Raw genomic sequence first — 25,273 nt, 5'->3', positions numbered from 1 at the left:
TGGCCAATTTAAACAGGGATATTTTTAAGCACTGGAAATTAGTAAGATATATTATCTATCACTTACAGTTTAAATAATCTGGGACCAAAGAATTGCTTTCCAATACTTGAGTAGACAGGAATTTATAAACATCTGCATGTTCCATCTCTGGCAGAAAATTCAATAAATTTTGATCCTGAAGATCAGACTAAGAAGAAAAATTAGACACAATAAATAAAATGCACAATGTCATAATTCAAATCCCTTGATGATATAGAATCATAGAATCCCTGTAATGTGGAAGCAGGCCGTTCAACATATCAAGTCCACATTGCCTCTCAGAACAGCATCCCATCCTCATACCCTATCCCTGTAACCCTGCACTTCACATGGCTAACCCACCTAGCCAGCACATCCCACTGGCAACTTAGCGAGGCCAATCCATCTATCATGCACATTTTTACACTGTGGGAGGAAACTGGAGCATCCAAAGGAAACGCACACAAACGGGGAAAACGTGCGAACTCCACACAGACAGTCAACGAAGACCGGAACGCAACCCTGATCCCTGACGCTGTGGGGCAACAGGACTAACCGCTGAGCCACGATGCTGACCCATAATGTAAGCGGCAAAATTGTGCATGGTCCAAAATTGGGTGTGGTTAGCAGAATACATCACTCACTGTACCCACTGCATCTAGTACAGATGGCAAGCCAACCTCTGATGCCTGTTGATCTGCATGATAGTTTTGTTTAGCCGATGTTAAACACACTGCTGAATGGTTTCATGGACAAACTGACACCTTTGGCGTCAAGAAGCAAGATGCTAGGAAGCCATGTTATGTGCTAATACTTTCATTTCTAAAATTTTGTATTGTGCTATTCAAACATTTTCCTTATTAAGCAAATTAAATGCTTGGCATCATTTTTATAGCACCAATTAAAACATACAACATTTTGAACAACGCACTTTTAAAAGTGCAAAGAAGTCTCAATTTAAAAACCCACTGTGCATACAGCTTTAACATGAAAATATACTTACCGGTAAATGTTCAAGTAAAGGAGTCACATTTTCTGACACATGTATTATGCTTCCATCAGTCGTTATGGCTATAAAAAATCCATCTAATGCCTGCAACAAAGAAAAGGTGCTTAAGAGATAAGAAGTCAGTCAAGCACTTGTATTCTTAAAATGGAAGAGAGACTAATTTCACATGATTTGAACTTTGCAGTTTCCACGATAGAACTTTATAAACTATACTCTGTTTTGTTGTTAGCATTGGTAATACCAAGTTTTCACAGCAAACATAATCAGCATATTGATACTGGTGAGCAGAGCACTCGTATGTAAGTGGACATACAACTGCAAGGAACTGCAAAAGTCAACAATCTAGTTCCAGTCATATGTGCTTCTACACAGTCACTTGCCTTTTCAGTAGCATGAATTTTTCAATAGAAATTCAATTTTAAATGGAAATTCAGAAACTGGAGTAAGTAACCACAATAAATCATGTAAATAATATCAGATAAATGCATATATAACTTAATTATTCAGAAAATGACAATAATATTGGTGAGAGGTGATGAGGCATCCAAAGAATGCTAGTTTGAAGTACAAAAACTAAACCCAAAATATGAATAATTTCTCTTTCTTCATCACTATACATATTTAAGATTCTAGGTGACATTACACTGAAAAATTGATAGTTTCAAGAATGGAACGTACGATTCAGAGATAAGAAAATTATTTCAGGAATGTATGTTTGTGGAGCCATATACAGAGTGTCCTGTCACCTAATCTAAACAAGAATCAGTGCAAAAATTCTTACGGTTAAGAAATATGCTTGTAATGAACAAGGTTACCAGATGGTATTAACAACAATTCATAAGTTCACATTATTTGAATTCAATTCACTTGTTACAATCCCAGTACAATGAGTGGAACTTAATACTAAGGTGAATTAAGGGCAGTTGCTTTAAATTTTGCCAAATAGCACTTTTTTGGAGGCCCACCACATCCATCCCAAATTTTAAGACTGCCTTTTTTTTCACTGTCTAAAACTGGCAAATAACTGAAATGTGAGTTTAACATGGAGCTATTGACATATATAAATGCAAATAATTCATTTATTCTTACCTATTCCTATTTTTATTCCATCACTTTATTTTTCTACTATAATGAATGTACCAAGATCAAAGAAAGTTGATAAAAATGTCATTAGTAACAGTTTGAAGTCAGAATAGAATATTTTTCAACTTACAGCAGAACACACTTACAAATCAGAGATTTGAGATTTTTCAAATTAGGAAGTTTGAAGATTAGGAAATTTATTAGGAAATCCAATTCATAACTGATGACAGATACTAGTTAGACCACTACACTTTTTTTTAAAAAGAGTTTCAGCACTTTAGTACCAAGTACCAAGTCAGATTCATTTGCTGACCTGGGCACAACATTCTAGTTTAGTCTGATAAATAGCAAGGAATATTTGCACTGCAAAAGTGCAATAATGAACTCTAGCAGAATCCATCCTTGTTCCTTTGAGATTCCTGAGTTCCCCTAACCATGCCATCAACATCCTAGGGTGGATGGGGAAGTTACCATTCACCAGAACCCCAAATGGACTATCTACATAAATATTGTGGCTACAAGAACAGATTAGCAGCTGGGAGTTTTGCAGCAACTAACTCACTTTCCGACCCCCTAAAGCCTGTCCATCATTTGCAAGCTACAAGTCATGAATGTGGTGTTTTAACATCTACAGGGCTCAAGTCAGGAGTGTGATGCAATATTCTCCATGTCTTGATTAGCACTTCTCCAATGCGACCGAAGCAGCTTGATGCCATCAGAGTAAAACTTGATTGGCATCCTCTATCACTACCTAAAAGAAAGACTTACTTCCTCAAACATCAACACACAATATTTTCCAAACCTGTACGCTCTGGAAGAACAAGAGTTGGAGATGCAAGTGAACACCACCACCTGAAAGTTCACAACATCCTGACTTGGAAATACATGACAGTTCCTTCATTTTCATTGGGTCATTACACCAGGAACTCCCTTCCTAAGAGTTCTGTAGGTGTGCCTTCACTATTCCACAGTGCAATGAATGCTGGATCATTGAGTAAATTTCAAGAGGAGATAGACAGCTTTTTAAGTAGTAATGGTTTAAATGATTATAGAGGACAGGAAAGAAAGTGGAGTTGAGGATGAGATGAAATCACCCATTATATCAAATGGTGGAGCAGGTCTGAAGGGCTGAATTGCCTACTCCAGCTCCTATTCTGACGTTGTTATGAACTGCAATAGTTGAAGGTGGTGGCAACTCACCACCAATTAGGGATAAGCAACAATTAGTGGCCTTGCCATATACTGATCGTGTTTTCCGGGTCCTTAAGGGGGAGGGGGAGCAGCCCCAGATCGTGGTCCACGTTGGCACCAACGATATAGGTAGGAAGAAGGGTGAGGATGTAAGGCAGGCTTTCAGGGAGCTAGGTTGGAAGCTCAGAGTTAGAACAAACAGAGTTGTAGTCTCTGGTTTGTTACCCGTGCCACGTGATAGAGAGTCGAGGAACAGGGAGAGAGAGCAGTTAAATGCGTGGCTACAGGGATGGTGCAGGAGGGAGGGATTCCGGTTTCTGGATAACTGGGGTCCTTTCTGGGGAAGGTGGGACCTCTATAAAAAGGATGGTCTACACTTGAACCTGAGGGGCACCAGTATCCTTGGGGGGAGGTTTGCTAGTGCTCTTTGGGAGGGTTTAAACTAACTCCGCGGGGGCATGGGAACCAGGACTGTAGCTTTAGGGTACAGGACCTTGAGTGTAGGGAGGTTAGGAATAATGCAGCGATCTCTAAGGAGGGTGCCTGTAACCAGAAAGGTGGATTGAAGTGTGTATACTTCAATGCCAGAAGTATAAGGAATAAGGTAGGTGAACTTGCAGCGTGGGTTGGTACCTGGGACTTCGATGTTGTGGCCATTACAGAGACGTGGGTAGAACAGGGACAAGAATGGCTGTTGCACGTTCCAGGGTTCAAATGTTTTAGTAGGATCAGACATGGGGGTAAAAAAGGGGGAGGTGTGGCATTACTTGTCAAAGACAGTATCACAGCAGTGGAATGGACGATGGAAGAGGACTTGCCATCTGAGGTAGTTTGGGCTGAGGTTAGAAATAGGAAAGGTGAGGTCACCCTGTTAGGTGTTTTCTACAGGCCTCCTAATAGTCCTAGAGAAGTAGAGGATAATATTGCGAGGATGATTCAGGAAAAGAGTGAAGGTAGCAGGGTGGTTGTTATGGGGGACTTTAACTTCCCAGATATTGACTGGGAGAGCTATAGCTCGAGTTCATTAGATGGGTCGGTGTTTGTACAATGTGTGCAGGAGGGTTTCCTGACACAATATGTCGACAGGCCAACAAGAGGGGAGGCTATATTGGATTTGGTTCTAGGTAATGAACCAGGCCAGGTGTTAGACTTGGAGGTAGGTGAGCACTTCGGGGACAGTGACCACAACTCGGTGACTTTTACTTTAGCGATGGAGAGGGATAATCGTGTGCCGCAGGGCAAGAGCTATAGCTGGGGGCAGGGAAATTATGATGCAGTGAGGCATGACTTAGGATGTGTGGATTGGAAAAACAGGCTTCAAGAGAAGAACACTAATGAGATGTGGGGAGTGTTCAAGGAGCAGCTACTGCGTGTCCTCGATAGGTATGTACCAGTCAGGCATGGTGTAAAGGGCCTTGTGAGGCAGCCGTGGTTTAGTAAGGAATTGGAGTCCCTTGTGAAAGGGAAGAAGGCGGCATATGTAAAGATGAGGCGTGAAGGTTCAGTAGGGGCGATTGAGAGTTATAAGGTAGCCAGGAAGGAGCTAAAGAGGGAGCTAAGAGAAGCGAGAAGGGGACATGAAAAGTCTTTAGCTGGTAGGATTAGGGAAAACCCAAAGGCTTTCTATAGGTATGTCAAGAATAAAAGGATGACTAGGGTAGGTATCGGTCCAGTCAAGGATAGTAGTGGGAAGTTGTGTGTGGAGGCGGAGGAGATTGGAGAGACATTAAATCAGTACTTTTCATCAGTATTCACTCAGGAACAGGACACTGTTGCTGATGTGAATATGGAATCACAAATAATTAGAATGGATGCCCTGGAAATATGCAGGGAAGAGGTTTTGGGAATATTGGAAAGGATGAATATAGATAAGTCTCCTGGGCCTGATGGCATTTACCCCAGGATCCTATGGGAAGCTAGGGAGGAGATAGCACAGCCATTGGCCTGGATTTTTATGTCGTCGTTGTCAACAGGAATAGTACCAGAGGACTGGAGGATAGCGAATGTGGTCCCATTGTTCAAGAAAGGGAGTAGGGATAGCCCTAGCAACTATAGGCCAGTGAGTCTGACTTCAGTGGTGGGCAAAGTCTTAGAGAGAATGGTAAGGGATAAGATTTATGAACATCTGGGTAGGAATAACGTGATCAGGGATAGCCAGCATGGTTTTGTGAAGGGCAGGTCGTGCCTCACAAACCTTATTGAGTTCTTTGAGAAGGTGACCAAGGAAGTGGACGAGGGTAAAGCAGTAGATGTTGTGTATATGGATTTTAGTAAGGCGTTCGATAAGGTTCCCCATGGTAGGCTAATGCTAAAACTTCGGAGGTATGGCATTGAGGATACATTAGAGGTTTGGATTAGGAATTGGCTGGCTGGAAGGAGACAGAGGGTAGTAGTTGATGGATTATGTTCATCTTGGAGCGCAGTTACTAGCGGTGTACCACAAGGATCTGTTTTGGGACCATTGCTTTTTGTTATCTTTATAAATGATCTAGAGGAAGGACTTGAAAGCTGGGTAAGCAAGTTTGCGGATGACACAAAAGTCGGTGGAGTTGTGGATAGTGAGGAAGGAAGTGGTAGGTTACAGCGGGATATAGATAAGTTGCAGAGCTGGGCGGAAATGTGGCAAATGGAATTCAATGTAGCTAAGTGCGAAGTCGTTCACTTTGGTAGGAATAACAAGATGATGGATTACTGGGCTAATGGTAGGCTACTTGGTAGTGTGGATGAGCAGAGGGATCTTGGTGTCCATGTACACAGATCTCTGAAAGTTGCCACCCAGGTAAATAGTGCTGTGAGGAAGGCATATGGTGTACTGGGCTTTATTGGCAGAGGAATTGAGTTCCGGAGTCCTGAGGTCATGTTGCAGTTGTATAAGACTCTGGTGCGGCCTCATCTGGAGTATTGTGTGCAGTTTTGGTCGCCATACTATAGGAAGGATGTGGAAGCTTTAGAACGAGTGCAGAGGAGGTTTACCAGGATGTTGCCTGGAATGGTAGGAAAATCTTATGAGGAAAGGCTGAGGCACTTGGGGCTGTTCTCATTGGAGAAGAGAAGGTTTAGGGGAGATCTGATAGAAGTGTATAAGATGATTAGGGGTTTAGATAGGGTAGATACTAAGAACCTTTTACCGCTAATGGAGTCAGGTGTTACTAGGGGACATAGCTTTAAATTAAGGGGTGGTAGGTATAGGACAGATGTTAGGGGTAGATTCTTCACACAGCGGGTTGTGAGTTCATGGAATGCCCTGCCCGTATCAGTGGTGAACTCTCCTTCTTTATGGTCATTTAAGCGGGCATTGGATAGGCATTTGGAAGTTATTGGGCTAGTATAGGTTAGGTAGGATTCGGTCGGCGCAACATCGAGGGCCGAAGGGCCTGTACTGCGCTGTATCCTTCTATGTTCTATGTTCTATGTTCTATACCTTTCAAGTAAGAACACATAAAACAGCATACAAATATATGCATTTAATATCAGAGTTGGCATTATTATTCAAATTACAGTTAATATAAATTGCATAACTGATAGTAAAACACTTGAATAGTCTTCCTGGATTTATTATAAAAACTATGTGAAAAGTAATTGAAAGCAAGTAATAATATAGATCAAAGAACAAGAACAAGGATAGTTAATGAAAAAAACTCATATATAGCTTTGAATGAGCACGGTGACAGTAGAAGTTTAGAATTACATTTTTAAAATTCCATCATGAATAGCAAAGTCAGCATTTGTTGTTCATCCCTAACCACTTTTGAACTGAATGGCTTTCTAGGCGATGTCAAAGACTGGTTGAGTCAACCACAAAGCTGCAGGTAAGCAGTCACATGTAAAGGTGGCAGATTTCTTTCACCAAAAGACATTAGTCAACTACATGCATTTTAAAAAATTACAATTAATCGTATTTTTATGGTCATTTTTACCAAAATTAGCTTTTAAATACCAAGTTTATGAATTGAATTTAAATTTCATCTGATGCCTGGTGGGACATGAACCTGTGTCCCCAGACACTGGGTCTCCTGATGATTAGGCCAGTGAGAATATCATTAGGTCTCCACCTTCCATATATAATACATGTACTAAAAGTATTTTTAAAGTTCACTTTCTATTGTCATACTTTCTCCCTGTGTCACAAATTTGACATACCTTTGTGGCACTTTTCTTGAACAACACCTGTGTCATGCTGCAACAAGCAAGAGTAATACCTGTGTTGAATAATATAACAAGATAGAGGGAGAGAGATCAGAGAAATAGAGAGAATGAGAGGAGGACAGCACGTTAGCAATAGAATGAGAGCCCATGAGCAAGCAAAGTGAAAGAACAGAACAAAGAGAGAAGAAAGAGCACAAGCGAGGACAGTTTTTGAACATCATCTGAAACATTCCCACAAGTCCCAGAATACCATGCAGTGAAAACAAGATTTCAAATTTAATCAGTAAATAAATGGCTCTTAGAAAATTGTTTGTTACATGAGATAACACTCCTATTTATTATAAATCACTGATCTTGTTACAGCTATTTCTGGCTGTACAATAGTGATTCTGAACAAAATAACACACCTCTAACATAAGCTGAGTAAACTCTTCATTACTAAGGAATGTAGGCTTCCAGTCTTGTCGTATTTCAGTAGCATCTGATTGTGCTGTGATTTCTATAACAGAAAGCATATTTAAATAAGAACACACAGAACAATTGACGCCCACAATAGTTTATCTTCTTTAAATGAGAACAACTAGCATACAGAGGGTATAGTGCCATAGCTTTATTTGGAAGCACAAGCTTTCGGAGCGCTACTCCTTCATCAGGTGGTTGTGGAATATAGGATTGTAAGACACAATTTATATCAAATGTTTACAGTGCCATGTAACTGAAATTACATACAGAGGAACCTCGATTATCCAAATATCAATTATCCAAATTTCAAAATTATCCGAAGAAGATCTCAACGTCCCGATAGAAACATTACATCAAAGAGCTGTTTCAACACTGATTGCATCTTTTGTTTACAATGATTAAAAATGAATTCAGCTCTCTGTAAAGCTGCTGAGAACAGTCCTGGCCATTGATGGGAGCCCAGGCACCGTCTCCAAATGACTGACCACCTCTCTCTCTCTCCCCACACTTTCCCTGGAGTTCTATACAGGGGTGTACCCTAAACCCCCTTGCCCAATAATCTCTCCAACATTGTTCTGTACAGGGCAAAAGGTGGAGCTTCTCAAAAGGTTGCAGTAAAAAGTTGTGCGTGTGGTTGCATGTGTGTGCAGTATTTTGACACTCCATCATCAAAGGCGGCAGCAGTCTTACTCAGCTGCCCCCAGGGATGGTGGCACGGTGTTGGATGGGGTTGGGTAGGTGGGGGTTCACATGCGTGGTATGCTGCTGCCTAGTCTACTGAATGGGGGGAGTGCACTCAGCAAGTGCTTGCTGTGTCAATCTCAATCTCATCGAACTGATTGGAAGGGGGGGGGGGGGGGTTAGCAATGTTGCAGGTCCCTTACACACAAACTTGTGGCTGCTTAGAAACAAACCCTGAGACAGAGAGAGAGGCAGCAAGGTAGGCAGAGCAAGGAAAAAGGAAACTTCAGAAAACTCCAAGCCCCAGAGGAAAAGCATTGAATCAATTCACCGAATAAACAATTATCAGAACGAAATAGTGCTCGCCCATCTTGTTCAGATAATCGAGGTTCCTCTGTATTGAAAAACACCTGGATTGTTTGTTAAGTCTCTCATCTTTTAGAATGAACATGCTGGTTTCAGTTCTTTCATATCTAAATCGCAGAACATTTAAATGTTACATTCTCAAGAGAACTTTAACAATTGGTGTCATGTCGGCCCAAATAATCCATTTAAGGTGTGAGCTGCCTTGTGTGGGACTGTGTGCGCCTTAAATGCATCATCTGGGCCGACACGACAGCAACTGTTGAAGTTCACTTGAGAATGTAACTTTTAAATGTTCTGCAGATACTCACTCACACACGCACACCCTCATTCTGTCTCTCCTGTTTATGGGGTGAATTTGTGTTTGCAGAGTTACATTTTATTTTGCTCAAAACAGTAAAAATTCATGTAAGATTCTGTGAGTCCCACTTTAGAAATAGATTAATTAGATTCCCCATTGTGGAAACAGTCCCTTCGGCCCAACAAGTCCACACCGAGCCTCCGAAGAGTAACCCACCTAGGCCCATTTCCCTCTGACTAATGCACTTAATACCAGGAGCAATTTAGCATGGCCAATTCACCTGATCTGCACATCTTTGGATTGTGGGAGGAAACCCACACAGACATGGGGGAGAACGTGCAAACTCCACACAGACAGTCACCCAAGGCTGGAATAGAACCAGTCTGATTCAACACCGGGACGGAGACAGACTTTAACCTCATTAACCTTTAATGCATTGTCTGAGTGGAGACGGCACCTATTGTTAGAAAAGCTGAAGCTATCTTGAGAATGTAACTTAAAAGTAATTCTAAGATTTACATATTAAAGAACTGAATGCGAGGTCTTGCACTTTGGCAAAAAGAATAAAAGTATAGACTACTTTCTAAATGGTGAGAAAATTAGTAAAGCCAAAGTACAAAGGGATCTGGGAGTGCTAGTCGAGGATTCTCTAAAGGTAAACATGTAGGTTGAGTCCGTGATTAAGAAAGCGAATGCAATGTTGTCACTTATCTCAAGAGGGTTGGAATATAAAAGCAGCAATGTGCTACTGAGACTTTATAAAGCTCTGGTTAGGCCCCATTTGGAGTACTGTGTCCAGTTTTGGTCCCCACACCTCAGGAAGGACATACTGGCACTGGAGCGTGTCCAGCGGAGATTCACACGGATGATTCCTGGAATGGTAGGTCTAACATATGAGGAACGGCTGAGGATCCTGGGATTGTATTCATTGGAGTTTAGAAGATTAAGAGGAGACTTAATAGAGACGTACAAGATAATACATGGCTTGGAAAGGGTGGACGCTAGGAAATAGTCTCCTCGCCTAATGGAAACAATGACCCATGGACACAGCCTTAGAATTAGGGGGGCGTCAATTCAAAACAGAAATGCGGAGACATTTCTTCAGCCAGAGGGTGGTGGGCCTGTGGAATTCATTGCCACAGAGTGCAGTGGAGGCCGGGACTCTAAATGTCTTCAAGGCAGAGATTGATAGATTTTTGTTGTCTCGAGGAATTAAGGGCTACGGGGAGAACGCTGGTAAGTGGAGTTGAAATGCCCATCAGCCATGATTGAATGGCAGATTGAACTCGATGGGCTGAATGGCCTTACCTCCACTCCTATGTCTTATGGTTTTAACTGAAACTAACATCTCATTCTAAAAGATGAAAGACTTAATGGCTCAGTGGCTAGCACTGCAGCCTTACAGCACCAGGGACCCGAGTTCAATTCCAGCCTAGGATGACTGTCTGTGTGGAGTTCGTACATTCTCCCAGTGTCTGCGTGGGTTTCCTCCGGGTGCTCCGGTTTCCTCCTACAGTCCAAAGATGTGCAGGTTAGGTGAATTGGCCATTCTAAATTGCCCATAGTGTTAGGTGCATTAGTCAGAGGGAAATGGGTCTGAGTGGGTTACTCTTCGGAGGGTCAGTGTGGGTTTGTAGGGCCGAAGAGCCTGTTTCCACACTGTAGGGAATCTAATCTAAACTTATTTAACATACCATTGCAACTCCATGACACTGTAACCCTTTTGCTATAAATTCTGTGTCTAATGGTCCTGTTCCTCAAGCACCTGATAAAGAGGCAGCGCCTCGAAAGCTAATGCTTCCAAATAAACCTGTTGGATTATAACCAGGTGTTGTGTGATTTTTAACTTTGTCCACCCAGTCCAACACTGGCACCTCCAAATCTTAGAACAGTTAATTAGTTAAGTTACTGTATTGGGTTGGTTAAGGTTTCCAGTAGTTGTTACTCTAAATTCCATTTTTTTTTTCTTTTTTCAACTGTAATGTTTAAATAAATTCTGTTTTGCTTAAAACCAGGTGACTTGACCAGTTGCATCTCACCTGGAACATGCTCTTCACATCTGCCTTTAAAATAATAAAATGTTAGCTTCTTAAAATATTTCGAGGGGGTCTGGTCTCATCCAAAACAGTACCTCTGGGCCAGACGGTCTCTGTTCAAGTCCCAAATGTGCCAAATATATGTCATCACATATCTGAATACGTCAGTTAAAATATCTGGAATGGGATAAACCTTCTGGAGCAAAAACATAAATTGCTGGAGAAACTCAGTAGGTCTGGCAGCATCTTTGGAGAGAAAGCAAAGTTAACGTTTTCATGTCTAGTGGCCCTTTTTCGGAACTGTTGTGTTTTTCTGGTTTCTGTTTTGATCCACATTTCCACCATCCATGGTTCTTTGTTCTATTTTAGACCATGTAGAGGATAGCTAATTAATATATGTAGATGGATCCAAAACTCATATGATATTGACATAGGGATGGACTTTGCGGAGGCAAAGAGTCTACAGGTAGCCACTGTAGATTGGGTTGCAAGTTTGTCCTAAAATACCACCAAGAATTGCACATAGGTTCAGTCTGCAAGAATATATGAGTAAGAAGGACAAAGTGCAGACAGAGGGAAAGCATGTGAGAGAAAGTGAGAAAAGATAATGGTGGAATAGTTTGAGAGGGGTTGAGAAAGGGACAGCTAGCAAGAGAAAGAGGTAAAAACAAAAGATTGGACAAGTGAACAGGGAAGAGAGGAGAGTGGAGGTAAAAGTGAGAGGGCAAGGCAAAGCAATGAGAGAGTGAGCAGATCAGCAAAAGGGATAATAGCAAGGTTGAGTGAAGGTAGCATAGGAGTGGCAACATACTGACTGCAGAGACAGAGAGCACAAAGCAAGAGGGAGGGTTGACACCAATGGAGAAAGGGTAAGCAAGAGAATGAGCAAAGGGACAAGAGGGAATGGGGGAGAATAAGGAAGAGCAGGAGATTGAGCAATTCAAAAGCTGAGACAAGTACACCAGATTTTACTGGCGTATACCATTTACAAATGCATTATAGAAATGCACCACAGTTTCTGTGACAGCATTTTCCAAATCCATAACTTCTACGAACTAGAAGGTCAAAGGAAACAGATGCATGGGAACATCACCACTTTCAAATCCCCCTCTAAGCTACTTACCATTTTAACTTTGAACTACATCACTGTTGCTAGGTCAACATACTGGAACTCCATCATTAACAGACTTTGGATGTATCTAAAGCACATAGACTTCAGTGGTTCTACAGGCAGCTCATCACTGAGAATTACTCTTCTTAAGGATAATTAAGGATGGGCAATAAATACTGACCTAGCCAGAATAGTCTGCATCTTGCAAGTGCACAAAAAATAAAATTAATTTATATACCATCCACAGTGCTTTTTCTCATTCATTTAATCTGCCCATATTCCCTCGAAGCTTCTTTGCATTCTCACCATAACTTGTATTCTCAACTCACTTTCGTTTAACTTTGTATGCCTTGCTCTGTCTAAACACCCTATAATCTGTGCGTCCTTCTGCCTGTACTGCTTGCAAAACAAAACTTTTGTTCTACTTAGGTACATGTAACAATAATAAATCAAATAATTAGACTAGATTCCCTACAGTATGGAAACAGGCCCTTGGGGCCCAACAACAGCAACCCACCCAGACCCATCTCCCTCTGACTAATGCACCTAATCACAGCCAATCCACCTGACTTGCATATCTTTTGGATTGCGAAAGGAGACCGGAACACCCGGAGGAAACCCAGGCAGACATGTGTAAACTCCACTCAGTTGCCAGAGACTAGAATCGATTCCGGGTCCCTGGCACTGTGAGACTGCAGTCCAACCACTGAGCCACCGTGCTGCCCTAAACTGACAGCAAAGCTTTAGATGTGATTGAAAGTTTCCAGAAAGAAGGTTTGGCCAAATAGAAATTCAATTCACAAACTTAACATTGCATTTTTGTCTCCATATCTAACTCATTCATCTATATTGCGAACATTTGAAGCCAGCAGTAATTCTTGAGGTACCCCACTGACAATAGCCTACCATCCTTACAATAATCCACTATTCTTCACTTCCTGTGAAGCAATTCTGCATCTATGCTAGTGTATAACTCACAGTACCATGTGCTCTACTTTCGTTTACTACTCCGCTGTGTGGGATCTTACTGAAAGCCTTCTGAAAATCCAAACACATCACATCCATTGGTCTCCTCTCACCTTCACTACAAGTAACATCCTCAAAGGTATTCAACAGGTTGTCAAACATTATTTCCCTTTCATAAATCCATATTTACTCTGCCTATTTATAATATAGTTTTCTGAATACCCAGTTACCACATCCTTTATTATTGATTCTAACATTGGCATGGCTACTGCTATCAAACTAACTCAGGTCTATAGTTCTTCGTTTTCTCTCTCTCCCATTTTAAATAACTGGTTAACATTTGTTACTTTAACAGTCTGCAAAGTCTTTCCAGAATCTATAGAATTATGATAGATAACTACCAATGCAAACATCAGCTCCTTCAATACACCTGAATATACATCATCTGGTCTTTGGGGATTTACCAACATTCAACACAATTAAGTTTTGAGCATTAGCTCTCATTTAATAATAATTTGTTTCAGTTCATCAGTTTTAAAAGAATTGTTAAATCCCAAGTATTTCTCAGGTTCTGCTTTTCCTTCTTGAACACAGCCTCAAAACTATTGCTTTCCTTCTCCTATTTTCCATAATAAATTCTCCTGTCTCCACTTGTAATGGGCTCATATTTTTCCTCACTAATCTTCTACTTTTCACATACCAAAAGAAATTTCCACAGCCCAGCCTTATGTTTCTTGCTAGCTTACATTCATACTTTGCCCTGCATTTGTTTCTTGGTCCTTTGCTGGATTGTAAACTGTTTCCAATCCTAAAGGTTTACCATCTTTCCTGGCAACCTTATTAATGACTTTCTTTGATTTAATTCATTTTCCAAATTATTTTGATAGTCATGACTGATTCATCGTTCCTGGATATTCTGATGATTAGAGGAATGTATGACTGTTGTAGACAATGCAGTAATTCCTTAAATTCCTTCACGTTGCCTGTCAACTGGCAATCTTTTATAAGGTACTTTCCCAATCCATCATAGACAAACTGTCCCCCATCCTTTATAGTTGGCTTTGTTTAGATTCAGGGCACATCCTACTTTCAAAACTAAACTCTATCATTTTAAAAAATCTAAAATTATGTTACATTATGGTCACCATTTCCAAACAGCTGCTGTAGGACAGTTTTTTTTAAACTAAACCTAAAACAGCCTGATACCCAATTGGATCCTCAATCTAGTGCTCTGGAAACCTACCTCATACATACTGAAGGAATTCATCCTCCACAGCAATAGTGCTAATTAATTTCACCCAGTTTGTGTGTAAACTGAAGTTTCCTATTACTATGATATTACTCCATGTTACATAGAGCTCTAATTTCCTAATTTAAACTGTGCCCAACGTTACAATTCCATCAATGTTTGTTGCCCCTTGGTGTTTATTAACACTACCTATCTTGACCCTTTGACCCAAGAATAATTTTCACAACCATATTGATCCCATCCATTATTAACAGTGCCACTGCCTTCTTTGTTCTAACTATCTTTCTGAAATGACAAATATCCATAAATATTCAATTCCAAGCCACAATCTTCATGTAAGCATGGGTCTTTAATGGCAACTAAATGTTAAATGGGTATGATTTAGTTCTTTGCCTCACAGCTGCAACACAGTTATTCCAGCTGCTACTCGGGATTGGAACCAGAGTTCAAGCTTTAACAGCAAATGGCATTGACTGCAAATGTATTAGTCAAAGATCTGAAATGGATCCATGACTTTCCAAAGAAGGGTCCACTCTGGTAATTTGTTTGCCATTCTACAACATTACAAACTATACCACCTGCAATTTGGCTTGTTGAGGTGTATGTTCCCATGTAGCTGCTGCCCTTGTCTTTTGAGATGATAGTGACACAGTTTGGAAGGTGCTATCTTTGGCAAATTTCTTCAGTCTATCTCTTCCTTGAATTGTATTTGGTGCCCTGGTATCCAGTGTACTCTCTGGTAGTGAATTTCACAAATTCATGACCCTTTGAGCGCAGTAATTCCTTCTCATCTCTGTTTTAAATATGTCTTCCTTTAGGCTCAAACTACACAGCTGACCTGTAGATTCCTGTTTCTTACCTAGCATCTTGAACAAAGGGACTTCAATTGCTACTCTTCAGTCAGATGGAACTTTGCCTGTATCTTGGGAATTCTGGAAACTTAACAACCTCTTTGCAACCTAAGATCTTAGGATGAAATACATCTGGACCTAGATATTTGTCAGTCCACAGCTCCATCAGTTTGCTTAGTACCACTTCCCTGGTGATTATAATCCATGTCCTCAACTCCACTCACTCCTGGAATGCTTTATTTTTGTCACTTATGGTAATGGCAGAAGCAAACTATTTGTTCATTCCATCTGCCATTTCCTTGGTATTGACTATTAACATCCCATTCTCACTCTCTAGAGGAATAACAATTTAATTCCCCTTTTCATTTTTAAATAAGTGTAGAAACATTTTCTATCTTGTTTTACATACTTAGCCACCTTCCATTCATACTCTAATTTCTTCCTCCTGATTAACCTTTTAGTCGTTCTCTGCTGTTCGTTACCTTCTCACCAATCATTGAAGCTGCTACTCATCTTTATTTAATTATATGCTATATTCCATAGGTTTGATGTTTCACTAACATCTTTACTTAACCACGGATGGTGAGTCCACCCTTTAGAATTATACTTTATTGTAGGAATATATTTATTCTGTGTATTCTGAACTAACCTTGTAAATGTCTGCCACTGTGCCCTAGCGCCTAGTATTTCAGTTCATTTAACCTAGCTCAGCTTTCACGCCCACATAGTATCCATTATTTATGCAAAAACATTAAACCCAGACCTTATCGTCTCTCTTATAAATTGGATGCAAAATTCACTCATATCTACTACCTAAATGTGACATTATTGTGCAGTCATTAATTCTACAACATTACACAATAACAAGTCTAGTATAGCTTGATTTCTGGTCAGAGTTGCTGTTCTAAAAAACCCTTTCAATAGTATTATATGAACTGCTCTTCCAGGTTACTAGTGTGTGGATTGTTGATGAAATCATGCCATTTCCAAGGAGCAATCAAGTTTTCTATGGAGTTCAATCTGTCTGGGTACATTGAACAATGAGCATATTCTTCATCTCTTCTTTTGCAATCGGTTTCTTGGTGATCTCATGGACTGTCACAATATTGAGATTCAAACATTTCCAGCCGTCCATTTATGTCTACTAGCAAAAAATATTGAATTGCCATAACTGCATTTCATTTCAAATATACCAACACGGGGAAGGTGTATCTTGAAAATCTCATACAGCTTTATTTAATAGCTCAGACTACAACTTGCAAATCCAGATAACTAAGCATGTCGTCTTGTAGCATGATTCTGTCTGGTCTGTTGGTCATATGGTTTCATCCTGGTCCTTGGCTCATTAGTAAACCCAACTATTGAAACAATAATACAATAATAAAATATACCTTTATTAGATTAATTAAAAAATTAAAAGTAAAACCCCCAAATTACTTACATGAAATAATGAATGCCTCAATTTCCACTTCTCCCTCCCCAATAAAATTAGCACAATTATTTTATAAATTCAAAACAAGGTTTTGTTGGCATAGAACACATTAACTACCTTTGTGCTTCTGTAGAAAATCAATTGTTTTCTGTAATATTGTTGATTTATCCATTTTCCGAGTATTACCAGGTAGCATGGAACCAAGCTCTTTAATGAGCACATTGAACTGATCTCGTCTTTTCTTCTCTGATTTGTTCCTTGACACCCTAAAGGCACAAGCAAATAAATGAAAAGATGACATCCACGATTCTAACAAATTTTACATTTTAGGTCTTAAAAATGTATGCAAGTAATTACCTGAATTTGGATTGCGACATTTTGTGTAAGTAATTTTGTAATGAAAAGAAATCTGTTCAAAAGTGACACTCGTTTACTGAAGCCCACTATCTCTATTCACCGCATTTGGATCCATCTTTAGCTAGAAGCGCTGGGTCGATAATCTGCTTTGTTTATGTTTTGATAGAGAGGAATTAATCTGCTTCCTTCTTTCAAATGCCCTCAATTAGCCAGAACAAAGGTTTTTTAAAAAGCATATAGCCAAATCAGACGTCATTGCACTAGAAATAAAACAAAGTCTATTACAAGTTTCTTGCATAAAGAGGGATATAATTTACTAAGGAGAAGAAGTAAATCTGAGAATAACAGAATGCAACATCAAACACACAAAGGTATAAATTGGAAAAGGAAAGAGTATCAAATACAGAAAGTAAAATCAAAAATAGGCAATTTTATGAATGCTTCATATTAATAATTTCTATTGCCTTGAGTTTAAAGGATTATGGACTTTATTGCTTTTTCAAAAGAGATCAATGAAAGGATATTGGAACTTTTTTTTGTTAACAAGGTGTTGATTGGTAGAAACATCTCCTGAGAACTGCTTTTTTCTAAAAAAAAGCAGAGATCTCCTGTCAGGTTCTAGTTTCTGCTTTGGATGCTGTTTGGAGTAGTTTGGGAAAAGCCTGTTGAACAAACAAGCTTCCCAACTCAGGTCTCCAGTTTTTGGTAAAAAAAATCCTTAACGTGGGTCTAGTGAAATATCTGCAATCTCTTATTCTAGATGCTTTTGTAAAGGAAGGCCTCTGGAAGATTTAGTCGATATTTCCTGAACACCTGCATTTGTTCAGTGACATCAATCTTTGTGCACCAGAACATCTCAAGTCTTATCATTTTAGCCTTCAAGAACGAAGACTTAAAAGCTGTATCTTTTTAAAAATATGAATCTCTGCATCGAAAATGACATCCTTTTCCGGTGTGCCTGGCTGTACTTGTAAGTATGATAGGATATCTAAAGTGGCAAACATTGATACTTTCGTGAACTGAGGGTGTAATCAGTTTTGCACATTCGTGTAATAGGTTAGTTTACAATAAATCAACAATTCTATTAGAACAAAACTAGTTGATTGCCCATTTTATTTTAGATGTTGAGGAAAAACACACAATAGGCCCTATCGGGTACTAGTCTAATACAATTAAATCTGATGATGGAGCGTCGCTCCAAAAGCTAGTGTGCTTCCAATTAAACCTGTTGGACTATAACCTGGTGTTGTGTGATTTTTAACTTTGTACACCCCAGTCCAACACCGGCATCTCCAAATCATAACAATTAAATCTATGTCATGATCTATGGAGTAGTGAGACCAAAAAGAAACAGTGCACTCCTCCCATATCGGTCATGACACTACCTGAAAAAAAATCCTTCCAGCACTGAAAGCATTAGTTTTAACTTAAGACCAAAGTTTTTAATTGATATTTTCTATCCTTAGCAATGGTGACATTTCTGCATGTGCTTAAATGTTTGAAGAAGTGAAGTTACTCCAATTTGTGACAGGCTGAGAGAATAAAGAGACTGAGAGCACGCTTTCCAGTCTTGCTGGGCAAAGTTATTTCCTTCTCTCTCTGCTCTGATCAAAAGTATTCAACAGAAATAAATTGTTTTTTGTATTCCGATGTCCGGTTTTGTTATTTCCTTTCCCCTCAGCTGTATATTGTGCAGGTGACTTTCAATTGAATATGTGAAAGTTCCAGAAAGATGTAAATGAAACAGCAGATACAGAATTGAAGTACTGCATTCAGTCATTTGAATGAAGCTAATTTCAATGCAAACCAGATCTTGTTTAGAGATGGTTTCATGAACTATCTCAACCTGTTGTCAGATTAGCACTGTGGCCATTCTACTTCAGTGGCTTTCCTTTTTTTAAAATCAGATTCATGCATGAAAGACCCCAGGTACGGAAAAAAAATCAGTAGATTAAAGTCAAAATTGTGTATTTTTACCACAATCATAAAACTTCTCCTGAAGTCCCCTACATCACAGATGTCAATCTTTAGCCAATTTGATTCACTAAACATGACATCAAGAAACAATTAAAAAGTATTGAATCCTGCAGAGGCAACGACCCAGAAAACATTCCACTAACAGTACTGAAAACGAGTGCTCCAGAATTAGCCAGCCCCCTAGACAAGCTGTTCCATTACAGCTACAACACTGGCATTTACCTGGCATTGTGAAAAACTACATGGGTATGTTGCACAGAAAAAAGGAGCACAAGGAGCTGGGCGGCACGGTGGCACAGTGGTTAGCACTGCTGCCTCACAGTGCCTGAGACCCGGGTTCAATTCCCGACTCAGGCGACTGACTGTGTGGAGTTTGCACGTTCTCCCCGTGTCTGTGTGGGTTTCCTCCGGGTGCTCCGGTTTCCTCCCACAGTCCAAAGATGTGCGGGCCAGGTGAATTGGCCATGCTACATTGCCCGTAGTGTTAGTTAAGGGGTAAATGTAAGGGTATGGGTGGGTTTCGCTTCGGCGGGCCCAACAAGTCCACACCGACCCAAGGGCCTGTTTCCACACTGTAAGTAATCTAATCTAATCTAATCTAATCTAATCTAATCTAAAGTGTAAACAGTCTAACCAGGGAAGGGATTATACTGGACCTGGTTTTGGCAAATGAGCCTGGCCAAGTGTGTGGAGTTTCAGTGGGGAAACATTTCAAGAGTAGTGATCATAATGTAGTGAGTTTTAAGATACTCAAGGCTACGGATAACAGCAGTCCTCGGGTGAAGGTGTTATATTGAGGGAAGGTAAACTACAACAATATTAGACAGGAACTAGAGAATGATAATTGGAGTTGGCTGTTTGAGGGTAAACTCACATTGGACACGTGGGAGTATTTCAAACGGCAGTTGATAAGAGTTCCGGAACAGCACACGCCTGCAAAAATGAAGAATAGGTATGGCAAGTTAAGTGAACCTTGGATGACCAGGGATGTTATGACCTTAGCCAGAAAGAAAAAGGTCACATGCATAAGGCCAAGAGGATGGGAACTGACAAAGCCCTTGAAGCATATAAGGAAAGTAGAAAAGAACTTAAACAAGGAATTAGAAGGGCTGAAAGGGGTCATTAACAGACAGGATTAAGGAGACCCTCAAGGCTTTTTATACATATACAAAAAAGAAAGAGGGTAGCCAGGGAAAGACATTGGCCCACTCAAGGACAAATGAGGGAATCTGTGTTGAGTCAGAAGTAGGTAAGGTCCTAAACAAATACTTTGTGTCAGTATTCAACAAAGAGAAGGAATTGGTGGAGGATGATCACAGGGAAGGAAGTGTGGAATTTCCAAGCTAAGTTGCTAGTAAAAGGAAGAGGTGTTGTGAGTCTTAAAAGGTATTAAAAGTAGCTAAGTCCTATGGTCCTGATAGATTCTATCTCAGAATATTGAGGGAGGCAAAATAACAAATTGCTGAAATATTGACAGACATATTTGTATCCTCTTTGGCCACAGGTGAGGGCCCAGAGGATTGGAGGATAGCCAAAGTTGTCCCATTTCCAGTAATTTCCCTACCACTGACAAAGATTCTCAGGGTCAAGACCTATATCGAAGCAAATGGACTTATTAGTGATAAACTGCATAGTTTTGTGCATGCGAGGTCATGCCTCATTAGCTTGACCAAGTTTTTTGAGGTGGTGATGAAAACAATTGATGAGGGAAAAGCGGTTGATGTTGGCTACATGGACTGCAGTAAAGCCTTTGACAAGATCCCTAATGGCAGACTGGTATAAAAAGTGAAGTCACATGGTATCAGTGGTAAACTGGCAAGATTGATACACAACTGACTATGTTATAGAAGACAGAGGGTAGAGGTGGAAGAGTGTTTTTTGGAATGGAGGGTTGGGACTAGTAGTGCTCCACAGCAATCAGTGCTTGGATCTCTGACATTCATGGTCTACACAATTGATTTGGAGGAAAATGGAGCTGGTCTAATTAGTATGTTTGCAGATGATACAAAGATTGGAGGAGTTGCGGATAGTGAGGAGGCTTGTCAGCAGATAAAGTGGACAAGCGTTTAATGACCAGTCAAGAGACATGTATCAAAAGGCCCTGTTCCAAGCTTTAAAACTCAAAGATGTACCACATGAGGACACCCCATCCAACATGGATTGTTTGCTGCAAGCTCATCAAATCTGACAGATGGATGGACGCAAAGATTTCTCTAAATTGAAGGCAGAGGTGTCATTTGAATCTTGCATCTCATGATTTTATTTAATAATGAAACCAATGAATCAGCTGGTACTGGACAAGGAAAAGTATACTCTTAGGCTACTAATTTAGCTGTTTTGTTGTTTTTTTTGGTGCATCCAGCTATACAAGAATTTCTGCTGAAACAATAATATTATTGTTTTCTTTTTAGCACTTGAAAAGAATATAAAGAAAATTTTCAGAATTGTTTAATTATACCTCAATCCCAGCTATATTTTTAAAATCTTAATTTGTCAACTCACCTTTTTGCTTTGTCCTTGTCATCTTCATCCATTACCCCATCAAAAATGCTACTGTCATCTCTGATAACACAAGATTTTTTAAAATTATGACCTCTTAAAATCATCCTCTCATCTTCGAAAAAATTAACAAAACTGGATTTGTAAAAGGTCTTACAGGCACTTTTACTACAAAACTAAAGATTTGAATACTTGGAACTAAAATGATTTTCTGTTAATTCTGACGAAACATCATCGACCTGACTTTTACACTTGTTTCTCTCTCCACAGGTGCTGCCTGACCTGGTATTTTTTTAACATTGATTGTTTTTATTTCAGATTCCCAGCATCAACAGTATTTTCGTTTTGAATTAGCTTCTTCTGGAGCCAATTAATCTAGTAGCACGTATGTAGACAGACAAAGATCATATAAATAAATTTGCATTTCCTCCTCCTTTCAGTCTGTACTCAACCTAAAAATGAAAAGGTGACAATTTTCTTTCAAAATTAACAACTAATGGAACAAATGGAAAATTACATTTTCCAAGAAAGTAATTTTAAATAGAGGGAACTGATGAGCAAGAATTATTTAGAATGACAGCTAACATAGCTGGCAGCAGGGAAGTTCAGTGATCAGCTGTTACGTGGGAACATGATTATGGGAAGGAGGTGGGCCTCACGAACAGGATTATGGGAAGGAGGTGGGCCTCACGAACAGGATGAGCACAGTGAGGGTGTGAAAGGAGATAGCAGGGAAACTAGAGAAAGATGAGAGCTCACAGCCAGTGGTAGGAAGTTCAGCCAGGTTGATTGATTAAACTGAGGAACGTGACAGAATCAATTGATTAAATAGTCTTAGTCTTAATTGGAAAGAAATTCATAAACTTCTTATATTTGCTTTTGAGGATGAGGGGAAAAGGGCAGAAGAGTAACCACTCTCATGACTCCTCAAAGCCTGTCCATATTTAACAGACACATCTCTTCACATACTTGCTAAGTACCTTGCAACACTCAAGAAGCTTATTGCCATCCAAACGAAACAGGCAATTGACTAACTACTTTAACTTATCTACCTAATTTAAACATTCACTTCCTTTACCACTAACACAACATGGCATTAGTTTTTACCATATACAAGGGGCACTGCAGAAACTCACTGAGGCGCCTTCTAAATCTATGACCTCTATCACTTAGGAAGACAGAGGCAGCAAGTGCATAGAAACATCACCATCTGGAAGTTTCCCTCCAATACATACAAAAGGTATAGTTGAGTCAAGTAGCCTTTAATGGGGAATCTAGATAAGCATGAGGTAAAAGTAAATAGACAACTGTGTTAATAAAGTTAGATGAAGGAAACTGGGAGGAGATTTGATAGCAAAGTGCTACCGTAGATTGGTCAGGCCTAATGGTCTATTTCTCTGAAGTATGTTCTAGGTTATAAAATACATTACTATTGGCTAATTTTACTCAGTGATAAACAAAATAACTTAATCAAAATATAAATCTCTTACCTGTCAGCACAGCTTAAATTCATTTTGTTCCCTTTTTATGGTAGTTTAGGCTGGCAGAGATACTTCATGTTATAATAAATACTTTGTCAACTGCCTACAAAGGAAAAAAAATGAAAAATGCATCTTTACTTGGAACTTACAAAGATTAAAACTGAAAAGCATTGTAGACATTTTAAAAATAATGAAATTAAAAATTGTATGCACCATGTTTAAGCCAAATTATGCCTCAAAAGTAACCATTCTACCTTTAAAAATGTTTATGGCGCTTGCTAAAAAAATTCATTGATCAGTAGTAATAGGTCTAACAACTCTATATTGCCTTATGGACCAAAGTCGAGTTTGAAAGATTTCACAATATGCAATAACAATAATTGGATCATTTTCAGCTCTACTTCAGCTTTAACATAAAATGATCCAATGGACTCTCACTAAATTTGTCTTCCACTTTTTCCCATTATTATTTAATCTGCCAAAATACCTCTAAGGTTCACTTGCTCTCTGTAGGAACAAATAACATCTGACATTTTTTACTTAATGTGTTTCTCCTATTACTGCTCCAATACCTGAGCCAAATTCAGGTTATTGTAATACTGGATTACCAATTGAGGAGTCAGATAAGACATAACATAATAGGGTTTAGGAGTTTATTCAAGTCTAGGACTCCAATTCCCACAAGAATCTTGGATCTCTTTTTGTTGTTAAAATTCTTGTGTATCCATTGAACTTTCTGGATCCAATTTGCCAACTACTGAAGATTTTACTCAACTGTTTCTTCAGCTTCATTTCCCCCCCCCCCCCCCCCCCGCCATAGCTTCAAGTATTATAGGACATTAAAATCTTACACACAGTTAAGACCAAAGGAAAAAAACCTTTACGTAAACATGGTTAGAATTCTGAATTCACTGCCACAAATCATTGAGGTAGAGTTTATAAATAATGTGAAGATTTTAATACTTTAACTGTGAAAATACATGGCTCAAGTAAGTAAAACATTATTGCAGGTTTAATAGTTGAAATGACCGGTTGGGGATTATACAGTCATAAAATGATGCAATTACATCAGTCTGGAATAAGTAAGGATGAACATATATATTCAGAAGTTGAGGGCAAGCCTTTCTTTCAGCTGGATATGAACAAGCCTCTTTTTTGCATTTATGACTCTGAATAGTAGAGGGAGTGCTTTCTTGATGCTGAACAGTATTTTATGATAATCTTATATGCAAACTGTAACTCTGTGTCAGCAGGAGGGCATGAATGCCCACTGGGAGCTTAGATATTATAAACCATGTTTTAAAATGGTCAACTGCTTGCAAGCAATACTCAGATGTTGATTCGAACAGCAGACCACAACTTATTTCAGAAAAAAATAAATAAAAATAGTACTCTATTTAAATCTCCATCATATAAAAAGCAAAATGTTTTCCGGCTCTCATTTCATTTTCAGTTCCTCAAAGGGTTTTGGAGTGCTTTGCTGATCAGTTTACTAGGAAAGCAATAGACAATGGTTATAGCATGGAAAGAGGTCAAAAGGTTCATTATATTCACACTGGCTCGTTGCAGGGAATAAGTTTCCTAGCCAGGCTCATTTATCTTTTTTCCAGACCCTTGTATGTTTTTTCTCCTTCAGATAGTAACCGAATACCATTTTGAAGGCCTCAATTAAATCAAAAAGATAATTCAATTAAATTGATTAAAAATTGATTAAAAAGATCCACCTTATTTCAGTATCCAATCTACATACCTTTAGTCTGCCATTTGAATTGTTACAAGATAACTTCGACTACATATCACACCATTGCTGCTTTGTAGAATGAAAGGCTAACCTGTGAGATATTTATAAGGGAATGAAAGAGAAAATGCTATTATACTCCAGGACCTGAGAGTTTATTTCGAAATGAGACAAATCATTTTCCCTCACATATGCCAGGGCTTTATAAGTATTCCCACTATTGCAGTATCCTCAATCAATGGTATAGTTCAGTTTCCATTTGTAAAGTTGAACATTCTTTTGCCAGGAAATTTGGCATCATCTTTTCTATCCTCACTAGACA

The 25,273-nt window shown here is 39.4% G+C and overlaps 1 protein-coding gene across 4 annotated transcripts in view; it reads right to left on the bottom strand.

The window, feature by feature from the left end:
* Positions 1-25,273, bottom strand: part of clocka (clock circadian regulator a) — a 125,719-nt gene that overhangs the window by 85,961 nt on the left and 14,485 nt on the right. For 3 of the 4 annotated variants that reach the window (XM_060830747.1, XM_060830753.1, XM_060830760.1), the window contains exons 2-7: positions 23,223-23,316; positions 21,736-21,795; positions 17,017-17,165; positions 7,855-7,946; positions 1,022-1,111; positions 67-187 (exon numbers count right to left, since the gene is read on the bottom strand). In XM_060830747.1, the coding sequence (XP_060686730.1) occupies positions 67-187; positions 1,022-1,111; positions 7,855-7,946; positions 17,017-17,165; positions 21,736-21,795; positions 23,223-23,245 (535 nt within the window). In that variant the 5' untranslated portion in view covers positions 23,246-23,316. Of the gene's footprint in view, positions 1-66; positions 188-1,021; positions 1,112-7,854; positions 7,947-17,016; positions 17,166-20,107; positions 20,167-21,735; positions 21,796-23,222; positions 23,317-25,273 lie in introns of those variants that run through there. The other variant, XM_060830768.1, reaches the window with a different exon arrangement.

Source organism: Hemiscyllium ocellatum, chromosome 1 (genome assembly GCF_020745735.1).
Source record: "Hemiscyllium ocellatum isolate sHemOce1 chromosome 1, sHemOce1.pat.X.cur, whole genome shotgun sequence".
In the NCBI taxonomy this organism is placed as follows: domain Eukaryota; kingdom Metazoa; phylum Chordata; class Chondrichthyes; order Orectolobiformes; family Hemiscylliidae; genus Hemiscyllium; species Hemiscyllium ocellatum.
Note: the sequence above shows the minus strand (reverse complement) of the source record. Positions and strands in the feature narration are given on the sequence as shown.